This window comes from Girardinichthys multiradiatus, chromosome 14 (genome assembly GCF_021462225.1).
Source record: "Girardinichthys multiradiatus isolate DD_20200921_A chromosome 14, DD_fGirMul_XY1, whole genome shotgun sequence".
NCBI lineage: Eukaryota > Metazoa > Chordata > Actinopteri > Cyprinodontiformes > Goodeidae > Girardinichthys > Girardinichthys multiradiatus.
This window is the reverse complement of record NC_061807.1, coordinates 42,855,646-42,874,213: the sequence shown is the minus strand read 5'-3', so window position 1 is coordinate 42,874,213 and position 18,568 is coordinate 42,855,646. Positions and strand designations below refer to the sequence as shown.

The 18,568-nt window shown below is 39.1% G+C and overlaps 1 protein-coding gene across 1 annotated transcript; it reads left to right on the top strand.

Annotated features, from left to right (window-relative positions):
- Nucleotides 1-8,338: 8,338 nt before the first annotated feature.
- paqr9 (progestin and adipoQ receptor family member 9) lies at nucleotides 8,339-14,582 on the top strand. The gene has a single exon (XM_047386913.1). The coding sequence runs from the start codon at nucleotides 9,299-9,301 to the stop codon at nucleotides 10,442-10,444; it is 1,146 nt and encodes a 381-aa protein (XP_047242869.1). The 5' UTR covers nucleotides 8,339-9,298; the 3' UTR covers nucleotides 10,445-14,582.
- Nucleotides 14,583-18,568: the final 3,986 nt, after the last annotated feature.

Here is an 18,568-nt window from a genome sequence, read left to right as displayed (position 1 = left end):
TGCCAATAAAATACATTAAGGTTTGTGATTTTAATAGGACAAAATGGGCACAGTTCAGGGGTGTAAATACTTTAGCATGGCTCTATATATCCTGTTACTTTGTGCAATAGTACAAACAGATGCATGTGGGCGATAGCCAACTGAATGCTTTACATTATCACATTCTTAGGGAAGTATACAACCTGCGCCAGAGCCTAACATGGAAACTGGGTCAAGTGTTAAACAAAAGGACAGTATGTACTGAGTAAGGTTAGCTATTTCCACCCTGTTGTTTGGCTCCTGTTGGCAAATGCCAGCTACACACCACAGGGTTTATTCAGTTAGAAACCATTTTCCGCTATCTTTTGTGGAACTTTTCCACTCATTGCTCTTTGTTTTCTATATCTCACTTCTTTCCTCTGTGGGCTTGGGTACTGAATGTTCTTTCAGTGTCAACCCCTTTCTCCCTCCCTTTCTTCTGTTTCTAAAGACCTGGCTCTGTGTCTGCACAGCTCCAAGGCAGATTTTGCCAAGCAGATGCTGAGCATGAGCGCTGCTACACCATGCCAGAAGATCCTATGTTAGGCTCTTTAACAGGTGATCAGATAAATATAATTTGTAACAAATTGTATTGCTGCAATGTTGCAGGGTTACTTGAAGGATTTAGTGATGGAACTGAGAAGTTTTGGTAGCACTTTTATTCATTCGATTCTACATATCTGTCAGAGTGAGACACAAAGCAACCAAACATAGTCACTCAGGGATTATGAAATAATCCCTGAGTGAAACAAATTAGAACAGTTCATTAAATATTCCATACTGTAATGTTCCCATATAAATGTGTTTCTTATTTCTAGGATAGAAAGTGATTTAATTACAGGTAAAAACCAGAATTTGGATCCAGTTTTACTCATTAAACAACTAATCAGAAATATGTATTCTAAGTATGGAAAAGGTTAGGACACTACCCCCTAACAACTAGTGGGACACCCATTGTTTGAATATCCTTCAGTGAGATGCTTCTTACCAGTCTACACTTCCACCCCCACGCTTCACAGTTGGTCTGAGGTTCTTTTTCTGAAATGCTGTATTTGATTTATGCCAAACATGTTCTCTGTTCTGGTGTTTAAATAATGCAGTTTTGGACTAATCTGTTGTTAGAGCATTATTCCAAATATCCTAGTCTTTGTCTACGTTCTCTCTGAGCTTCATGTTTTAAAGGATTCCTCCCATCAAAGTTAAACTTCTTTAGTCTCTTTCTGATTGTACAGACAGGAATTTTCAAATCAACAGTAGCAAGACCCTGCTGTAGGTCCATGATGACATTTTAGGCATTTCAGACTGAACTTCCTTGGCCAAATGTGGGCATGTTGGTAGTTGCTTTTAATTGCCATGTTTTTTTTACATGTGTGGATAATGGTTCTCTTTGTGGTTCTCTAGAGTCCTAAAGCCTTAGCTTTAGGACTCTAGAGAGCTAACTCTTTCTAGACTGATAGATGTGAATGGTCTTGTTTCTCATCTGTTGTTGAATTTCTATAATAACCAAAATCATCATATGAAAGCTGCTTTTTGTATTTACTCGGGTTATCTATCTCTGATATAAAAAATTGGTAAGAGTGGGAGAAAAGCCAAAACAGAGGAAATCTGTAGGGAGCAAGTTATTTTTCTCACAACTGTATATACACTCAATAACTAAAAAAGTTGGAAATAAAGTTAGGAACAAAATGTGATGTAATTGGATTTTAGTTTGCAACATGGTTTGAACTCAGATCGAGGAAAAAGATCCCACCCAGCCCAACCTTGCTCCAGTTGTAAGTTGAAAAACCAAACAGAATTTGCTAACTGGGTCACTCTGTGGCTAGATTACTGCCACTTTGAAGCAGCTGTGGCTCAGTGGAACAGAATATTCATCTGACTGAAGTTGTGAGTTGTAAAGTCCGGTTGTCTACTAATACTGTTTATTAGTGGATGGACGTGAGTGTACAAATGGGTGAATGTTACTCATAAGGCGGTCTTTGAGGCAAGAAAAGCAATATCTAAGTGCAGGTCTTTATCGTTTTTGTTTTTAGGCTGGGGTAGGTTCTTTCATCTCCATAGTGGAAATGAATTAATCTCTTGCTTCTAAATGCAAACCAATCCTTTATGGTCAAACTCATGAGTTCTTTTTTATTGTTCATCACTGGTGATTTTTCAGTGGAACTCCAGACAAATGTAAGAGTAAACAATAGGGTTCATACTGTAAGCTCAAGGATTCATCTGAAAACTTCTTGGAAGTTAAACATGTTGTGACAGTGCTGAGTGCAGAGATACCCGTAGGCATGACGTTTTAGGTCAATTCATGATTCATCTTGCCTTTAATTTTAGTTTTCTTTCACACTTTATTTATTCTGATGATAATATCATGCTAAGCTTCAGTGAGCATCAGTCAATAATTCCAGCTCTTGATTTTAATAAAGTCGGATCACATTTTGACTTTAAGTGCGGGAAAGCAGCTTCCAACACTGCAGAGAGACAGGAAGTTTAGAGAGGGAACATGCATTTCTGTAATGAGATACAGAGCCATGCAGAGCCATTCATACCCCTAAACCTTATCACATTATGTCATATAACAATCAAAATCCTCAGTATATTTTACAAGATTTTTGTGACAGACAGCAGAAATAGTGCATACCTGGGAAATGAACAGAAAATGATACATGGTGCCACAAAGAAAAGAAGAGTGAACTGTTGACCTTTACATTGAGAGAGAAGAGAGTCAGTCAAAGATAATCAAAAGATTATAAAAAGAATAATCTGGAGTCAATAATTAACAGAAGCAAGAATCACATTATTATTAATCTCTCCCAACAGTCTACACACCCCTGTTAAAAGTGTAAATTTGTGTGACGTAAAAAAGGAAACCCCATAAATCATTTCAATGTTTTTTCACTTTTAAAGTGACAAACAGTTGTTCAATCCCACCGAAACACAAACAAATTGGGGAAGAAATACAACACGGAACGTTACAAAAGAAAAACCACACTCACAGCTTCATAATCTGGAGTTACTTTCTTCAGGAGGAAATTGGGGATTTTTTCAAGATGGATGAAATTATGAACAGTTCTAAATAAAGGTTGACTTCAACCCAAAACCTTTAGGTGTCTGTTAGAAAGCTAATGACGAAGAGGGGTTTTATTTTTCTGCAAAACTGGGAGTCCAAGCATGCATCCAAATTAAATAAAGAATGTCTTCTAGAGTGAAAAATGTAAGTTTTGGACTGGCTGACCCAGGCTCCAGAGCTAAATATAACAGAAAATCAATGGGTTCACTTAAAGAGGGCTATGAATGACAAATGTCCTCACAAAAGAACTGTAGTAGGTTGAAGTGACTTTTACCAAGTCAAGATGTGGGATGCTGACAGATTTCTACCAAAGAACACTGAAGGCTGGATTTATATCAAAAGATGTTGACACACCTTTTTAGTAGTTTAAGCTTATACACATTTATGAGACCAGTAGGTAATTGAACCTTTTTTCGTAGGTTTTTCTGTCTAACAGAATTGTTTTTTCAAGTGAACAGCACGGGATATCAGAAAAAAAATAATTTTAAAATAAAAACAATATCAAAGGGATATGGAATATACAAAACATTATTATCAGAGATGGTGCTAAACAAAAAAAAAATCCCTAAATATTAAATCAGTTCATTGCACATGTTGGTTCTGAACTAGCGAAAAACATTTGGAATCCAGAGTTAGATGCAGAATAAATGAAGGAATTAATAGAAAGGAATCCCCACTCAATGTTTCTAAAATCAGTGGAAGAAAACAAAATCAACAACATGAAAAGAAAATGTAAAATGTAAAGCTTCTACAGACTACAATGGAATTGATGTGTTATAGGTTAACCAGGTCATTGATGGAGTATTGAAGCCATTGGCAAATATCTGCAATTTGTCTTTTCAGCTTTGCACATTTCCAAACCAGATGAAAACTGCTAAAGTCATTCCTCTATACAAAACTGGGAGCAAACACAATGTTACAAACTCCAGATCTGTTTCATTCTGCTGCAAGTATGGAAAATATTGGAAAAACTTCTCAACAATAGAATGGAGGCATTTTCGGAAAAACAAATTACTTCCAGGAATCAATATGGGTTTAAGGCAAACAGGTCAACCTCACAAACAATAATGGAGTGAGTTGAGGAAAATATTCATTCAGCGATCTAAAAACAGCACTTGATACAATTAATTGTAACATACTACTCAATAAAATAAGAAAATATGGGATAAGTATCAGACTGGGCAAAGAGTTATTTAAATGGGCGGCAACTGTTTGTAAAGATGGGTAAACAATGATCTGGATGTTTTGACATTGTTAGTGGTGTCCCCCAGGGGTCAGTATTTGTCCCCAAACTGTTTATCTTCTACATCAATGACATGAAAAGTGTCTGGGCAGTTAAAATTGGTCAACATTGCAAATGACACAAATATTTTTGGTTCAGGCAAAAACATTGATGGAGACAGTTAAAAATGAGCATTTGAAAAAACTAAAAATGTAGTTTGACTGGAATAAATTATCATTAAACATAAATAAGACTAGGTTAATGTTATATGGTTAGTGCACAGGAACCATAAATGTGTGAATAGAAATAGATGGTGTGGAAATTTAAAGGATGCATGAAAATAAATTTCTTGGGGTTATTATAGATAACAGGCGTGTTGGAAACCTTACATCAGACATGTACAGTCCTAAGTTTCAAGAAGCATTGAAGTCATTCACAAAGCCAAACAATTACTAGATTGCAATACACTAGAGTGAATTGCATATTCATGCCTATTTTTTGTTGCCCATGATTACCTCAACTGACTCTATTATTTTTGTGAAGTTAACCTTTGACCTTTTTCAATCTCAATTGTCAGAGAAGATGGATAAAGCTATAACCAGAACAATCCTGGAAGAAAACCTGTTAGAGGCTCCAGAAGACCTGAGACTAGGGTGGAGGTTCAACTTCCAGCAGGACACAGTTTCTTTTAAAAAAGTGTCTAAATTAAAACACACAGACCAGCCAAACCTGGCCTGAATTGGTTTAACTTGAGTCCACATTCTTAAAAATTGTTTTGATGTGTGTCAGCTTAATCTATTTATGAAAACCGAAAACTTCCACAAAAATTGCATTATTTGTTCATTACTAAATGTGATTTGAAAAAATAAAATTCTGCTCATCTGTTTGTGTCCTAGAAAGACCGCCACTGGTGACGTACGACGTATGCTGCAGCGGGCATTGGGGGCGGGGTTACTGAGTAACGGGGATTACCTAATAGGGCCAGCGGGGACGAGCATTTTAAGCAGTTCAGGGCGCGAGTTGCTGCTTTCCTCTGTCTATGGTCACATTCAGCCTGCCTCGTGCACAGAGCGGGAACAGTTCATTTAGTCCAGGAAGAAGACACAGAACGATCCGAATCTTTTAGAATTAGTTCGGGACTCAGTCGAGTTGCCTCAAGGAACGCAGTGTGCCAGCACCACGCCGGAAGCTCGACAAACTTGCCCTTCAAAATCAAACGTTTAAAAAAATCATTCTTGAATAGATTTCAAGAATAGTAAAAGATATAATAACTATAATGACTCTATATAGTGGCTATAACTGCACTAAATGTAACTGCAAATCATAAACAGTTTATTCCTGTAGTTGTCACCACAGTTCTTTGACAAGGACTTTCAATGATACACATTGAGTTTGCAGTCACAGACAAGTGAACATTCAACTCTCCAAGTCAGTACTCCAACTTCATGGGGCATTCCACTTGCATTTTCCGACTTGGAACACCAGAATTGTGACATATGATTGTAAATGGATGATGGATGGATGGCTGTTGAGGAATACATGATCATGTCTCAATATTTCAATATTTACTAAAACCAGCCGCCACAGAGACAGTTTCTTCCCCCAGGCTGTTTCTCTGATGAACATTTAATAGAGTACAGAACAACAGCATACAGATGTTGCAAATGCACCTTTTTTATTAGATATGTGTATATTGTACATTGTAAATTGTAAATTTGTATATTCTGTAATGCAAAAACAGAACAAAAGAGCAAAGTGTACCGGAGGCAAATTTCTTGTTTGTATTTACGAACTTGGCAATAAAGCTGATTCTGATTCTGATTCTGATATGGCAGTTACACTTACATAATGCAATTATAGGGACATGTGTTCCTAGTCGTTGGACTGTCAAACCTCTGTTAGGGAGCATGTTATTACAGTGTTTAAATGCCTAAATAGACCAAAGTTCATTTTTATTGGCTTGGATTGCTATAGGTAACTAGCCTGGTCAGTAAATCAGTTTTCAAACCTACAAAGAGAAGGTAAACTGTACACGGTTAAGTCAGAAGATGACTTTTTCTGAGGCAATAATTTACGATATAATTTACAACTGAACACAACAAAGACAAAGGACCTGATCCTGGACTTCAGGAGGAAGTGGACCCGGCTCTTCTGTTGATTAATGGCGTCAGCGTGATGAGGGTCCAGACCTTCAAGTACCTGTGGGTCTACATTTCTGACAATCTGTCCTGGACTGCTAACACCACCGCATTAAGAAGGTCCAACAGTGTCTGTATTTTGTAAGACCGCTACAAAGAAACAACTTGAAGAAGACGCTCCTGGTGTCCTTCAGCCTCTCTGCAGTAGAGAGCATCCTGATGTCCTGCTTGTCTGTGTGGTATGAGAGCTGCACAGCAGTAGAAAAACGTCCCTGCAGAATATGATTCTCACTGCAGGGAAAAAAAATCATTGGTTGCTCTTTGCCCAATCTTGACAACACTGCATCATTGAGATTCAGGAACAATTTTTTTTCCTAGAGCCATTGTAGCTGCAAATACACATAAAACATAATTATGTCTACTGTGTCTAATTTTATTTATATGATTATAATTGTATTGCATTTATGTTTTATTTTGTTTAGTAATTATTGGATATACATATTGTGCACGTAAGTATTGTCTGAATGTGACATGCACTGAAGGAGCAGCACTCCTAATTTTTCTGTAGCCTGCTATCATTGACACAATGAAGCCATTCATTCATTCATTCATTCATTCATTCATTCATTCATTCATTCATTCATTCATTCATAATGACGCAGCACATAAACCATTTAATTGCTGTGTATGGTATTTATTATGGAGGACCGATCCTGACATAATTAAAAATAAAAGCAGAAATATATATATTTTCTTTTTCCTTTTCCTTACACATGCCTTTGTTCTTTTGACATTTCCTCGTCTCTCTTTTTCCTTTACCGTATGCATTTCTGCTTCATTATGCAAATGAGGGGGGCTGCCTTCTTCTCTCCAGCTCCTCTCCTATTGGTCAATATACAGGAAGAAGGAGGATCCATGTGCAGGCCGAGGGTGTGTCCCAATTCAGGGGCTGGATCCTTCCAAGTGCGTACTTGCGGGCCGATGACGTCACAACGCGGAGCGGAAGGTCTGTCAAATGCAGCAGACAAATGTGTCCTTCTTTTGCCCTATTTGAAGAATGCGTTGTGAGTATCCTTCGTGGTCCATCTTTTCCCATGATTCATTGCAGGTCGAAGCGGTTTGGTCAAACAGGGGCAGCCATGGTGGACCACAGTGGCAAAAGCTGTGAGTAAACTGTGAAAAATTACACTTTCTGTGATACAAATGAACTTTTACAATGTTTTAGTGCGGGAATATAACTGTGTAGACGTGAAAAATCTGCTTGATTTATCAAGACATCGCTTAATTTCAAACGTGCTCCGACGTGTTCGGAGTTTTCCGCTCCCACCGTAGTAACTCCCGGCTTGCCTCGCCAGCCCTACCGGCGGTGGGGCGAGCTAGTCCGGTAGAGATCTGACCGGACTATCAGCACTGAGCTCCTGCTGCCAGTCAACACAGTGAACGTTAAACACAACTGATTTCTAACAGTTTATGTTAGTATTATTTTAATGTATTGTGTCATTTCTTCATGTTAGTCAATTTGACATTACAGGTGATATTAAAGTTAACCTGAATAAAATTGTAGAACAAGTGGTCCGAAAGCAAATTCTTGTTCACTCAAAATAACTGATGATTCAGGATTTAGAGCAAACAAGAAGTCTGAAACTATTGCTTCAGAAACCATTAGGTAATTTAGAAGCTTGTCTAAAAGACACAAAATTATGGATGTCCTGCAACTTTTACACCTTAACCTTGACAAAATGGAAATGACTATATTTGGTCTTAAAAAAGCTTTATTCAAAATCTGGATCGTATTACTTTGGAAAGTGTAGCTGGAAAGTGTCCAGGGGCAACATGACCTCTGCAACGTTACATCCCACTTTCTGCGTTTTATTTTGAAAAATCCGCAGGAAGCGCATTGTGGTTGCTTTTGTAAATGCTGGTATCTGTCCGTTTATACTGAAATGCCGGCTACCGTCATCCTCACGGGGCACTGCGCTGGAGTCGGCGTGCCAGCCCCGGGCAGGGATTTACACAACGTATTAACGGTACTTTCAGGAGTCTCTCTGCGGCATGAAGGACTTCACACCGGGGCATAGCGTCTTCTCCCGCAATCATGCGGTTATTTCTCTCTGCAGCACTGTGCGCTGCAATGTCAGTTGGGCTAAATGAATTAAAAGTCGGATATGGACACAAGCCCAAGGACCATGAAGACGTAGAAAAATAATAGAAGCCTGAGGAAGCCGTTTCTACTGCTAATGGCCAGTTTGAGCTACATACTGCAGAGCTCAATGGACGCATCTCTGGGACATTCCTCCTGAATCCATCAGACAGCTGCTGATGTGCTGCTCAACTTTGTAGGACAGTCCTGCAATAAGGGAACTTTATTTTTTGCCGAAAAACTATGCATAACAGAACAGGTGAATGTGCACCTGATAAAAAAAGAGACTCATCAGTAGAAGTCCTATGCAACAGAACAGGAGCCACAACAAGATAAGCTTTACATAAGCTGGATCTTTTGATGACCTTTTATAATACTCTGAGGGGGTCAACGAGGGGATCAAAGGGGAAGTGAACCAAGCTATAGGGCTGTGTGTGCCGGGCATTGCACACCCCTTGCCATTCTGTCTCTGGAATAATACTCTGGTTTTTGAATTTGCCTTGAACTCATGAGGCCTGCGCTCGATGCTGGAATCAATGATCCTAAAGGAGCTGGACTGAGCTGTCCCTTTGAACCTCTGCAGGCTGTAGATGCCTTACCAGCTTATAACCAACAGATCGTAACATGCTGTGATCAGCAGTACCAAGAACCGCAAAGCAGTAAAACATAAAGTTTTTTGGCTGTTATTATTTGGGAGTGCAAAATACTCTTACCTCATCATGCTTCTGAACTGTGATCAACCGTTGCCTCTGCTGAGCCACACTGATGTACCCCCTCGTGTTACGGAAAGCTTCATCCTGACAGGCTACCGCTTCCCAAACTACAGACTGAGGGACTGCTTGTTGTCAGCATTCAGGCCCACCAATGAAACAGGCAACTTCTGGACACACTTCCTGCCCATTTTTATTTTTGCTTACTACTTTGTGGAGGTGTTTGGTTGGGATGGTGCGCCTGATGCCAATGCCCCATTCTTTTATCCAATGTGGAACTACTTTATTGGGGTCTTTTTTTTGCTCATGGCCAGCAGCATGGCCCACCTATTGAACTCAATGTCTCTGGTTGTAAGGGAGGTTTGCTTCTTTGTTGATTATGGCACCATCAGCGCCTACACAGTTGGCTCATCACTGGCGTACTACTATTACATTCATCCTCGGGCAGGGATAGTGGAGAAAGGAGACCGGAACAGCTCCGATTTGAACCTAAACCATGAGCATAAAGGGATTATAACATCTTTCTTCAACCTGTTCTTTGACACCTACTACATGCCCTGTGCATGTATTATAGCAATCATATGCATCTTATCCTGCTGCAACACTCGCCAGAGGTGGAGGGAGCATCGGTACATCATACGGACCCTGGTTTTCCTACTGCCATTCCTCATCTCTTCTACACCTGTCTTTTACCGCGTCCTCACCAGATCGCCTTACTCCACCACCTCATCCTCCTTTGCTGCCTCCACCACCATGCCCAGCTTCTTTTATCGCCACTCTCTCTGGCTGCTTGTGTCGGCCCTGTTTAACATCAGCAAGTTCCCCGAAAGGCTGGCCCCGGGATGTTTTGACATCTGGGGCCACAGCCACCAGTGGTTTCACTGCTGCACATTTTTGTCCATCCTTGACGAGCTTCACATGATCCAGGCTGAGGTGAGGGCCATCCTGCTCAATCCTGATTTCCTCTTGCCCCCCACAACGCTCTCCCGCCTACCTGGACCTACCATTGCTTCCACCTACGGACTGATGCTCCTCCTCCAGACCACCATTGTCTCAATCATCCTGTGTTTCTCCTGGCGTGCAAACTGTATCTACGGCCCTCAGAGAGACCAACTAAAGAAGGAGCATTCAATGAAACACATGAAAGTCACCTAATCCAAGAGAAGTCTTTCTTTGTTAATGTCAAAGATTATTTGCACATGCCTACAAAGCCATGCCTTAATAAGACCTGCACAAGAAAACAATATTGCCCATTTGATTCCATGTCTCTCATATAATCTGAGCCCATCTGGGCCCATTATGAAGCTTTCATACGGAGAAACTGAGGACAGGAGGAGATGAAAGGATTATTTCTGGGCTAACCACAGGGAAGCTGTCTTGTTGAGTGGATATTGAATGTCCTTGCCAGTTTTATTCCCCAGAGCAGCTTCAGCATGTTCCAACAGGGTGTCTAACTAGTGAGGATAATAACTACCTCTGTGGGCTGGACACTTGAGGATAAATGTTGGGATTTGTTTCCTGCAGGAACTCTAGTTAGAGTTTATGGTAACATTTTGGTGATGTTGTCAGTGGGCTGGACCTTTCTCCTAATTTTTCTGGTGAAGTCCATTCTTTTGTCGCACTTTCGGTTCCACTCATGCTATACTATGTCCTTGATTATTCTCAGCTTTTAATTTAGTGGAACCTATATTGTCTTGCTAAACCATTTCTTTATTACGACGTCGGTTAGCTACTCCTGTGGCTTTCAGGATGTCTTAGTCTGTCTTGTTTCCTCTCTCTTGAGCCCTGCAGCAGGAAGTTGCATGGCCTTAAAGGCAACTACACAAACAGCTGAGACCTCATATGACTCTTATAATGAAGCACTTTCAGAGGGGGCAGTCAGACTAGCCCTGTCTTAAAAAAGCCATGCACACGTTCAAAACTAAATGGATGTGTTGCATTTGACAAGAATATTATGATGTCCTGCTGATAAGTCATTGGCTTATTTAGATGTGAAACATATTCATTGCATTTAATGCATTGGCTGTTTGTATGCTGTCTTTTAATCACAGTTAGACACCACTCTGTGTCTTTACGTAGACGTCTTCTCCTCTTTTACTCATCACCCACTCTGATGTTGTTTAGAATAAATTTAAGGTTGTCTTTCCTATGTCTGTTGAACAAAAAATACACGGAGGTAGCTGTACACTGAGCTTTTTTTACTATGTGATTTACAACAATCTCCAATTTAGAATTAGTTGTTTGGAAAAGTGGTTGTTGGAAATGGTTGTATTTGTTGCCCTTCATTGGCAGAAACCTGAAGGGGTAGTTCAGAGTTCAGGGATGATTCTTTAAGTGCTGTTGTCTGGAGAATGTATCATTGGTTATTATCTTGTCTGCTGTAGATGTTTCCTTTACTGACCTCAGCTTTGTTTGGGTCCAGACCAAAACTGATTTCCGCCCATGTTAAACAACTGCAGTCCAAAACTTTATGGGGGTTCAACACTATTTTCTAAGACCTTATTTTGTTACTTACATAGATATCTGTACTTATTCACAATAAAGGCTGTGGAATCCCCAGTCTTAACCAATGAAATTCTTTTGAAAAACAATGCGAGGAGCCTATCTGGTTAATAGTAATGTGGTGTGAAAAAATAAATATTAAAACTATTACAGCCATCTATGGTCAAATGGACATTGATCACACATTTTTATTGTGCTTTTCTAGTTGTACCAATTACTCAAAGCACTTTACACTATAATATTTACCCAATCACACAGATACAAAGATCGGTAGGCAACTTGTTGTTAAGTGCCTTGCCCAGGGGCATATCAACATGTGGAAGCTAGAATCAAACCCACAACTGTCTGATTGCAGGACGACTACTCTATGCACTCATCCACAGTCAACCACAAGTTAACACTTTATTCATTTTTACATCGCTTTCACCTTTACATTCCGTTTTGCAAAATAGTTTTCTATGTGTATGGACTGCAGCCTATTCTAGTCTTTATTGTAAAGAGTTCTACATTTGTATGTAAATGAACCTCCATTGCAAAAGCAAGGTTAGCATAAACTGCTGTGAAACTTTATGGAGATGTTTTAAAATGATAGAAATCCATACTGGTGTGGTTGATACCGTGACTAGCCATTATTCTATCTTATCCAGGTATTGTCATAGTCTGTGAATGATTTATCTACTGCAGGTAAGACATTAACTAGTTATAAATTCTCCATACAACCCTGCTTTTAACTGCATTTGAAAGACAGCTCAGAGAATCAGTCATCGCCACAGTCGTCATGTCAAACATCTGTAGCTCATACAAAATGAGTGAATAGAGCCATGTTTGTTGCTGACTGGACTCATATTTTCAGGCAGATGCTCACCTGGATGATTTGCAAATGATACTGGTGTGATCTTATGCTGTGATATTAGGAAACTTAAATGCTAACCTCACTTTAGCAGACACTGAAGGCACCTCTTTGTAACTGCTATGAAATTGGCTAGGCCTTGCTGCTACCAATGTTTCTCTGCTGAAAGATTGTGTTCTGAGTCCATCTTGTTTTAAAGCATTCAGAGTTTTATTTAGTTCTCCAGGTGTGGGATTGGTTGTCCAAAATTGCATCCATTTATGTTGATGACAAAGCTGGAAAGAGAGCCAATGTGTAGAGTTAGCTCTGTAAGCTAACAGCTAGCGTGCTTATATTCATAGCCTTGCGTTCACGTTTAAAAAACGACTACTTTAAGTCTCCTAAAGGAACAGGTAACAGGTTTACTTATAAGTTTTATTATTATATCTCTTCATTAATTCCTCCTCTGCACTTTCTAAATGTGAAGCATGAGGTGTTTCACATCTCACAAACGTGATCTGCAACCATTTTCTGTTGTGACATTCAACTGCATGTCTGGTTCTGTTTAGTAAATTCTACATGTTCTACCTTCTGAAAAAAGTCGACATGTTTCCAATGTTCTCCGTCTGGAGGTAGCTTATTCTGCTGAAGTGTCCGAAAACACTCAGTAACACTGGAAGTGAAAACTGGATCTATTTTCTCCCAAAACACAAACTAGGACTGTCTGCGTGGTTAAAGATGGAATGTATGTCTTTTCTGTCATATATTCACAGATGCTGTTCCATTATTGGTAATTCTTCTATATCCTGTTAACAGTATCTTACATAGTGTAGTGCTGATGTTGGTTGATGTTTGTTTAAATCTAGAAATTATGTGTAGAACTCTGCACATATTGCAATCACTTGAACATAAGAACATTTAAAAAATGGATGCTGTTAGTTTAAAAACTAAGTGTTATAGTGCACTGTAAAACTTCTGCAAAGCTCAGAAAAAATGTTTTCATGCCTCGTTTTCACACACATTTGTGTTTTCTATAAGGGATATAAGGGACGTTTGGAATGTTTTGAATATCTAAATAGTCAATAAAGGGCAGAATTTTAGTTAATTATACAATTGCCTTTTTTCCACACCTGGTAGCAACGCTCTTTCAACAACACATGGTGACAATAATGGCCCAAGGTGCCTGCCACCATAGTGTGTTTGAAAGCAGGGTTGCTAAGTTTGTATATGACTGATAATCGTTCAGTTACCAAAAAATTCCAACAGTGTGTTTGATTTAAATGCATACATTTTAGCAGCCAGTCCATTCATTTGTATAGGAAGCCCTGCACGGTATCAGTGTTGACAGTATTCTTAGCTCCATTTTTCTTGCACTGGTATTTAATTTTCACTGAGAGCGCAAAAGGCCTCAAACTGCTAGCTAAAATTACATACATTACTTTGCTGTGCTTCAATTGTTTAAATTTATCAGGAAGAATCATAATGTCATCTGATGTCACTGACTTGAACATGTGGAAACGAGGTGTTAGAAAACAACTCAGAGGTACTGTATTATGTCAACACATATCAGGTTAACTATTAATATTTAACAGGTAGCCAGAGGGATTCATCAGATGTGCAGCTGATGTTGAAGCGATGTATCTACCTCAAAACAACATCTGTGTCATCATTCTGTGACTGAGTGCAAGCATCACTGAAACCCTTTATTCCCTCCTCTTCATCGAATCCATTAATGTTTAAGCAGTATGTGAATGTTAGTGTCAGACCACTTTATCTTACTTAGTGATGTACTCAAGAGTGACTCTAATGCATTATTTAGACATGCATTTAATTATGAATTACTAGCGAGGGAGGGGATAATGCACAGTGTTGGCTATTGCTGTAAAAATCATGTTAACTCATTTATTAAATAGCACTATTACTTATCATTTAAGTTGTTTTCAATAAATGACATAGATAACTGTTGTTGTGTTTTTATTTGAACGTTTGTTTAGTGTTGATGTCTACCTGTGCATCTTCCATTATACTAATATTTCAGAGAAGGAGTTCAAATTTAATATAAATAAATGCAATGAGTGAATGAGTGAGTTTTTTTAAAGCAATGAAATTCCAGCCAGCCTCATTTGTTCTGTACAGTGGTGCTCTAATGTATACACACACCTCTTTAAGTTTCAGGGTTTTGAGATGTAAACTAAAGACCATGATCAATCATTTCCAAACCTTTTCAACCTTTAATGTTACAAATATTCTGCAAAATTCAGTTGGAAAACAAACAAATCTGTTTGATGGAAAATTGTCAAAAATAAAACAACAGCAATAACCTAGTTGCATATGTGTGTACCTTTGATCCAATTTAAACACTTAGAGATCGTAAACACTCCTTGGTGCATTGCTAACACCAATTAAAAGGAAAACGATTATCCTACAATAAGATTAAAGTGTCCCAGTAGGATTTTTCTTAACCTTTAGCTAAACCCATAGGTTGCAGAGAGGTTATAGAGTATCAGAGTCATAGTAAAATAAGTATCAGCAGGAGGGACCTTACAAATACTGGATGTTTCTCCTAAATGAAGAGACCAGGACAGAAACTGGTCAGGGAGGCTGCCTAGAGGCCTGTAGTAATACTAAAGGAGCTGCAGTAACTTCTGTGAAGTACTGGGTTTGTTCTAAATGTGACAGCAGTCGGCTGTGTTCTTCGTGGGTTGAAAGACAGAATCGTGTTCTGGCTTAAATCTCCCCAAACCTTGTGGGAGAATGTATGATTGTGTGATGAACCAAGATTTGAATGTTTAGGCCACAGTTCCTAAAGGTATGTTTGCTACAAAAACAACAATGCACATTACTAAAAGGACACAATGCTCATAGTGAAATATGGTGGTGGCAGCATCATGCTCTGGGGTTACTTCCCTTTTATCAAGGTGAATAAAATCATGAACTGTTTCAAAATGCCAGTGAGTTCTGAACCAAAAGCCTCAGGCTAGAGACCTGAAGATAAATAGAGTTTGTATTTTAGGGTCAGTGAATCAAAGCATATATCCAAACCGACTGAGTTCCTCAGAAGAGACGTCTAGTTTTAGGATGACCTGGAGCCAGAGTTCTGAAGAAAATCTGACAGAAAGCCTGTTCGATCACTTGTGTATACCTGTGGACAACAGATGTCCTCATACTGACAGATCTGGAGAACTTTTACAAAGCATAGTGGACAAATATTGCCAACTCAATATGTAGGACGCTGACAGACTTCTACTGAGGAAGACATTAACATCTTAGTTAAAGGGTGTGCACATGTATGGACATTTCAGCTTTTATTTTTTTTACATTTTGCCCTCCAACAGATTTATTTGCTTTCTAGGGAATATGTGCAGGGTACATGTCACATTATAGGTGGGTAATATTTTTTACAGGGCTTTGCAAACCTGTGAGAACTTCTGTACTTGTAGATTTACTAAGAAGCTTCCACTGCAGGCTCCATCCTCAGGCAGCTCCACTCAGGTCTTTTCTGGATGCTCCAAAATTATTCCTGTTCTTGTTGTGTGAAACCTGACAAATTTGGTTCTGTGAAGGTATTCTATGATCTTGTTGGATATTAAATAAATTCCTAGACTGGTTGAAGCTAACAGCCAGTCAGATGTATTCTGTTTTAGCCAACTTCAGCAGTTTAAATGAACTGAAACTGCAAATGTTCATTTCAGAACGATACAACACTGTGTTAGGGGATATTAGCAGTCTGTTAAGTTTGTTGCTGTTTTGAACATCTGAGTTCCTACGGGGAATTATGTTGGTTTAGCTGGATCAATCCACCAGGTCATGGTCATATGACATCTTTTTGCCTGAACTATATGTAGGTGCACAGTTTTGAATAATTCAAATGTGCTCACATGAAAGTCCTTTCTTTGTGCTGATTTGCAAGTGCAGTTCTTCCTTCTTTCCTCTCAGGCTGGTGGATTATTTATTTCTGGATATGTCCTGTAGGTGAACTGGACCTTGAGCAGCATCATGCATGTGTGCATCACATGCAGCTGGCTTTTTATGACAAACTCCACTCCTCCCTTTACACTGGCTTTTTCCAATCCCTCTGTCTTAAGCTGCAAACAAACATCATGTAAAACATGACCTTCAGTGAGAAGATCCTTAGCCAGGAGCTATGTCTGCTATCAGTAGGAAACATGGCACTGAACAAGGCAAGGATGTTGGAAGGACAAAATCTAATTACACAGTTAGTAAACATGATGAATGGAACTAAAATGTCTTTTACAATTGTGTTAAACTGTGAAATACAAATCCAGCAGAAATCAATAGGAAACGTGAGGAACTATAACACCACAACACAGAGACTCATCCACTTCTCTCTTTAAAAAACCTCATTGTTTAATCGGTACCCTGCAGGTCAGACAGTTCCTCTTCTGCAGTGGTGTGGAAGAACAAAATGGTGACTTGACACCACAGACCGATTTGAATAAAGCTTCAAGGGCTACCACAACAACCTAGACTCACGCCTGAGCAATAAGTGTCATCCTAAAATCATTTGGTTTTGCTGCTTCATCTTTGCAATATCCTTTATAAGAACATAATCAGAGAAGGTGTGTTAGTTCCTGAGGAACAACATGGGGGTTCATTTGTGGAAGGCCTCTGCTGAAGCTGATCAGCCTGTGATGGGAAGCAACATGTCCAGCGCCATGTAGCTCTCTCTGGACAGGACGTCAATCACATTCCTGGTCAAACATTTCCAGCCATGGATACTGATAGATCTCTTTGGACAACTCAGCATAAGGTAAAACCAGAACAGCAGACTGATGTTAGTAACATGAGTTAAAATATCTGATGTCAAATTATTAAGAATGAATGAGAAATGAAAGAGGATGGTGGTGATGAATGTATTTGTTTTCACCATATTCTCCTGCCAGCAACAGCTCAGTTTCTTGGTGTTATTTACAGAGCCTTGTAAAAGTATCCCTACCTCATGAATCTTTCCATGTTTTGTCACATAACATCCACATTTCACTGCATTTTATTGGGATTGGATGTGACAGACCAACACAAAATAGTGCAGAATTGAGATGTGGAAGGAAAAGAATACAAGATTTTAAATGCTTTACAATAAAACAAACTATAAAGTGTGGCTGGCATTTGTCTTCATCTCCCCTGAGTAAGTATTCTGTAGAACCACCTTTGGTTGCAGGTCTTTTAGGGTTTTTCTGTACCAGCTTTGAGCAGGTAAAGGTAAGGTAAGGTAAGGTAAGTTTATTTATTTATAGCGCTTTTCAGTAACGAGACACTCAAAGCGCTGTACATACAATTACAATACAATCACATAGAAAATAAACACAGATACAGACACAGAAAAACAAATCAAATGATACTACTATCCTTCTAAGAAATCAAAAAATCTATGAATCCTTCTGAGAAATCTAAAAATTAATAACAGTCATTTGCATCCATTGGAATTTAACTAAGCAATCACTGAGTTCTGACTAAGGAAGCTGAGTCACTGGTGTAAAAACAACTTTTGTTAAAATTTTTAAGAGACTAGTATTATTTTCCTTTCACTGGTAAATCTAAAAATCTATGAAAAGGAGAAGAAATGAAATCCACATTTAGGTAAAAATAAGGAGCATGGGAAAGCAACACACATAAGCAAAGATTTTGCAGGGGCATGGTGGACTCGTGAGGGTGCCAATATTTAAGTATGATCATGTGTGCAAAGAATTAGACTGTCAACACTGACGAAGGTGCCATTGTCCTTGAAGAAGAGATGGAAGTTTTATCAAATGGCCATACAGTTCAGTTCACAGATGAGGGGGGTTGCTGGGGCTGAGCGTCGTATTTACAGAACATCCAGGAGAAATGTTTTGATAAGAAGCATGTGAAGGCCATATCGGGGCGCCTGAATTAGACAAACAATAAATGTTTTGGTTCAGGCCGGCTGTGATTTTCCGCCTGCCTTCAAA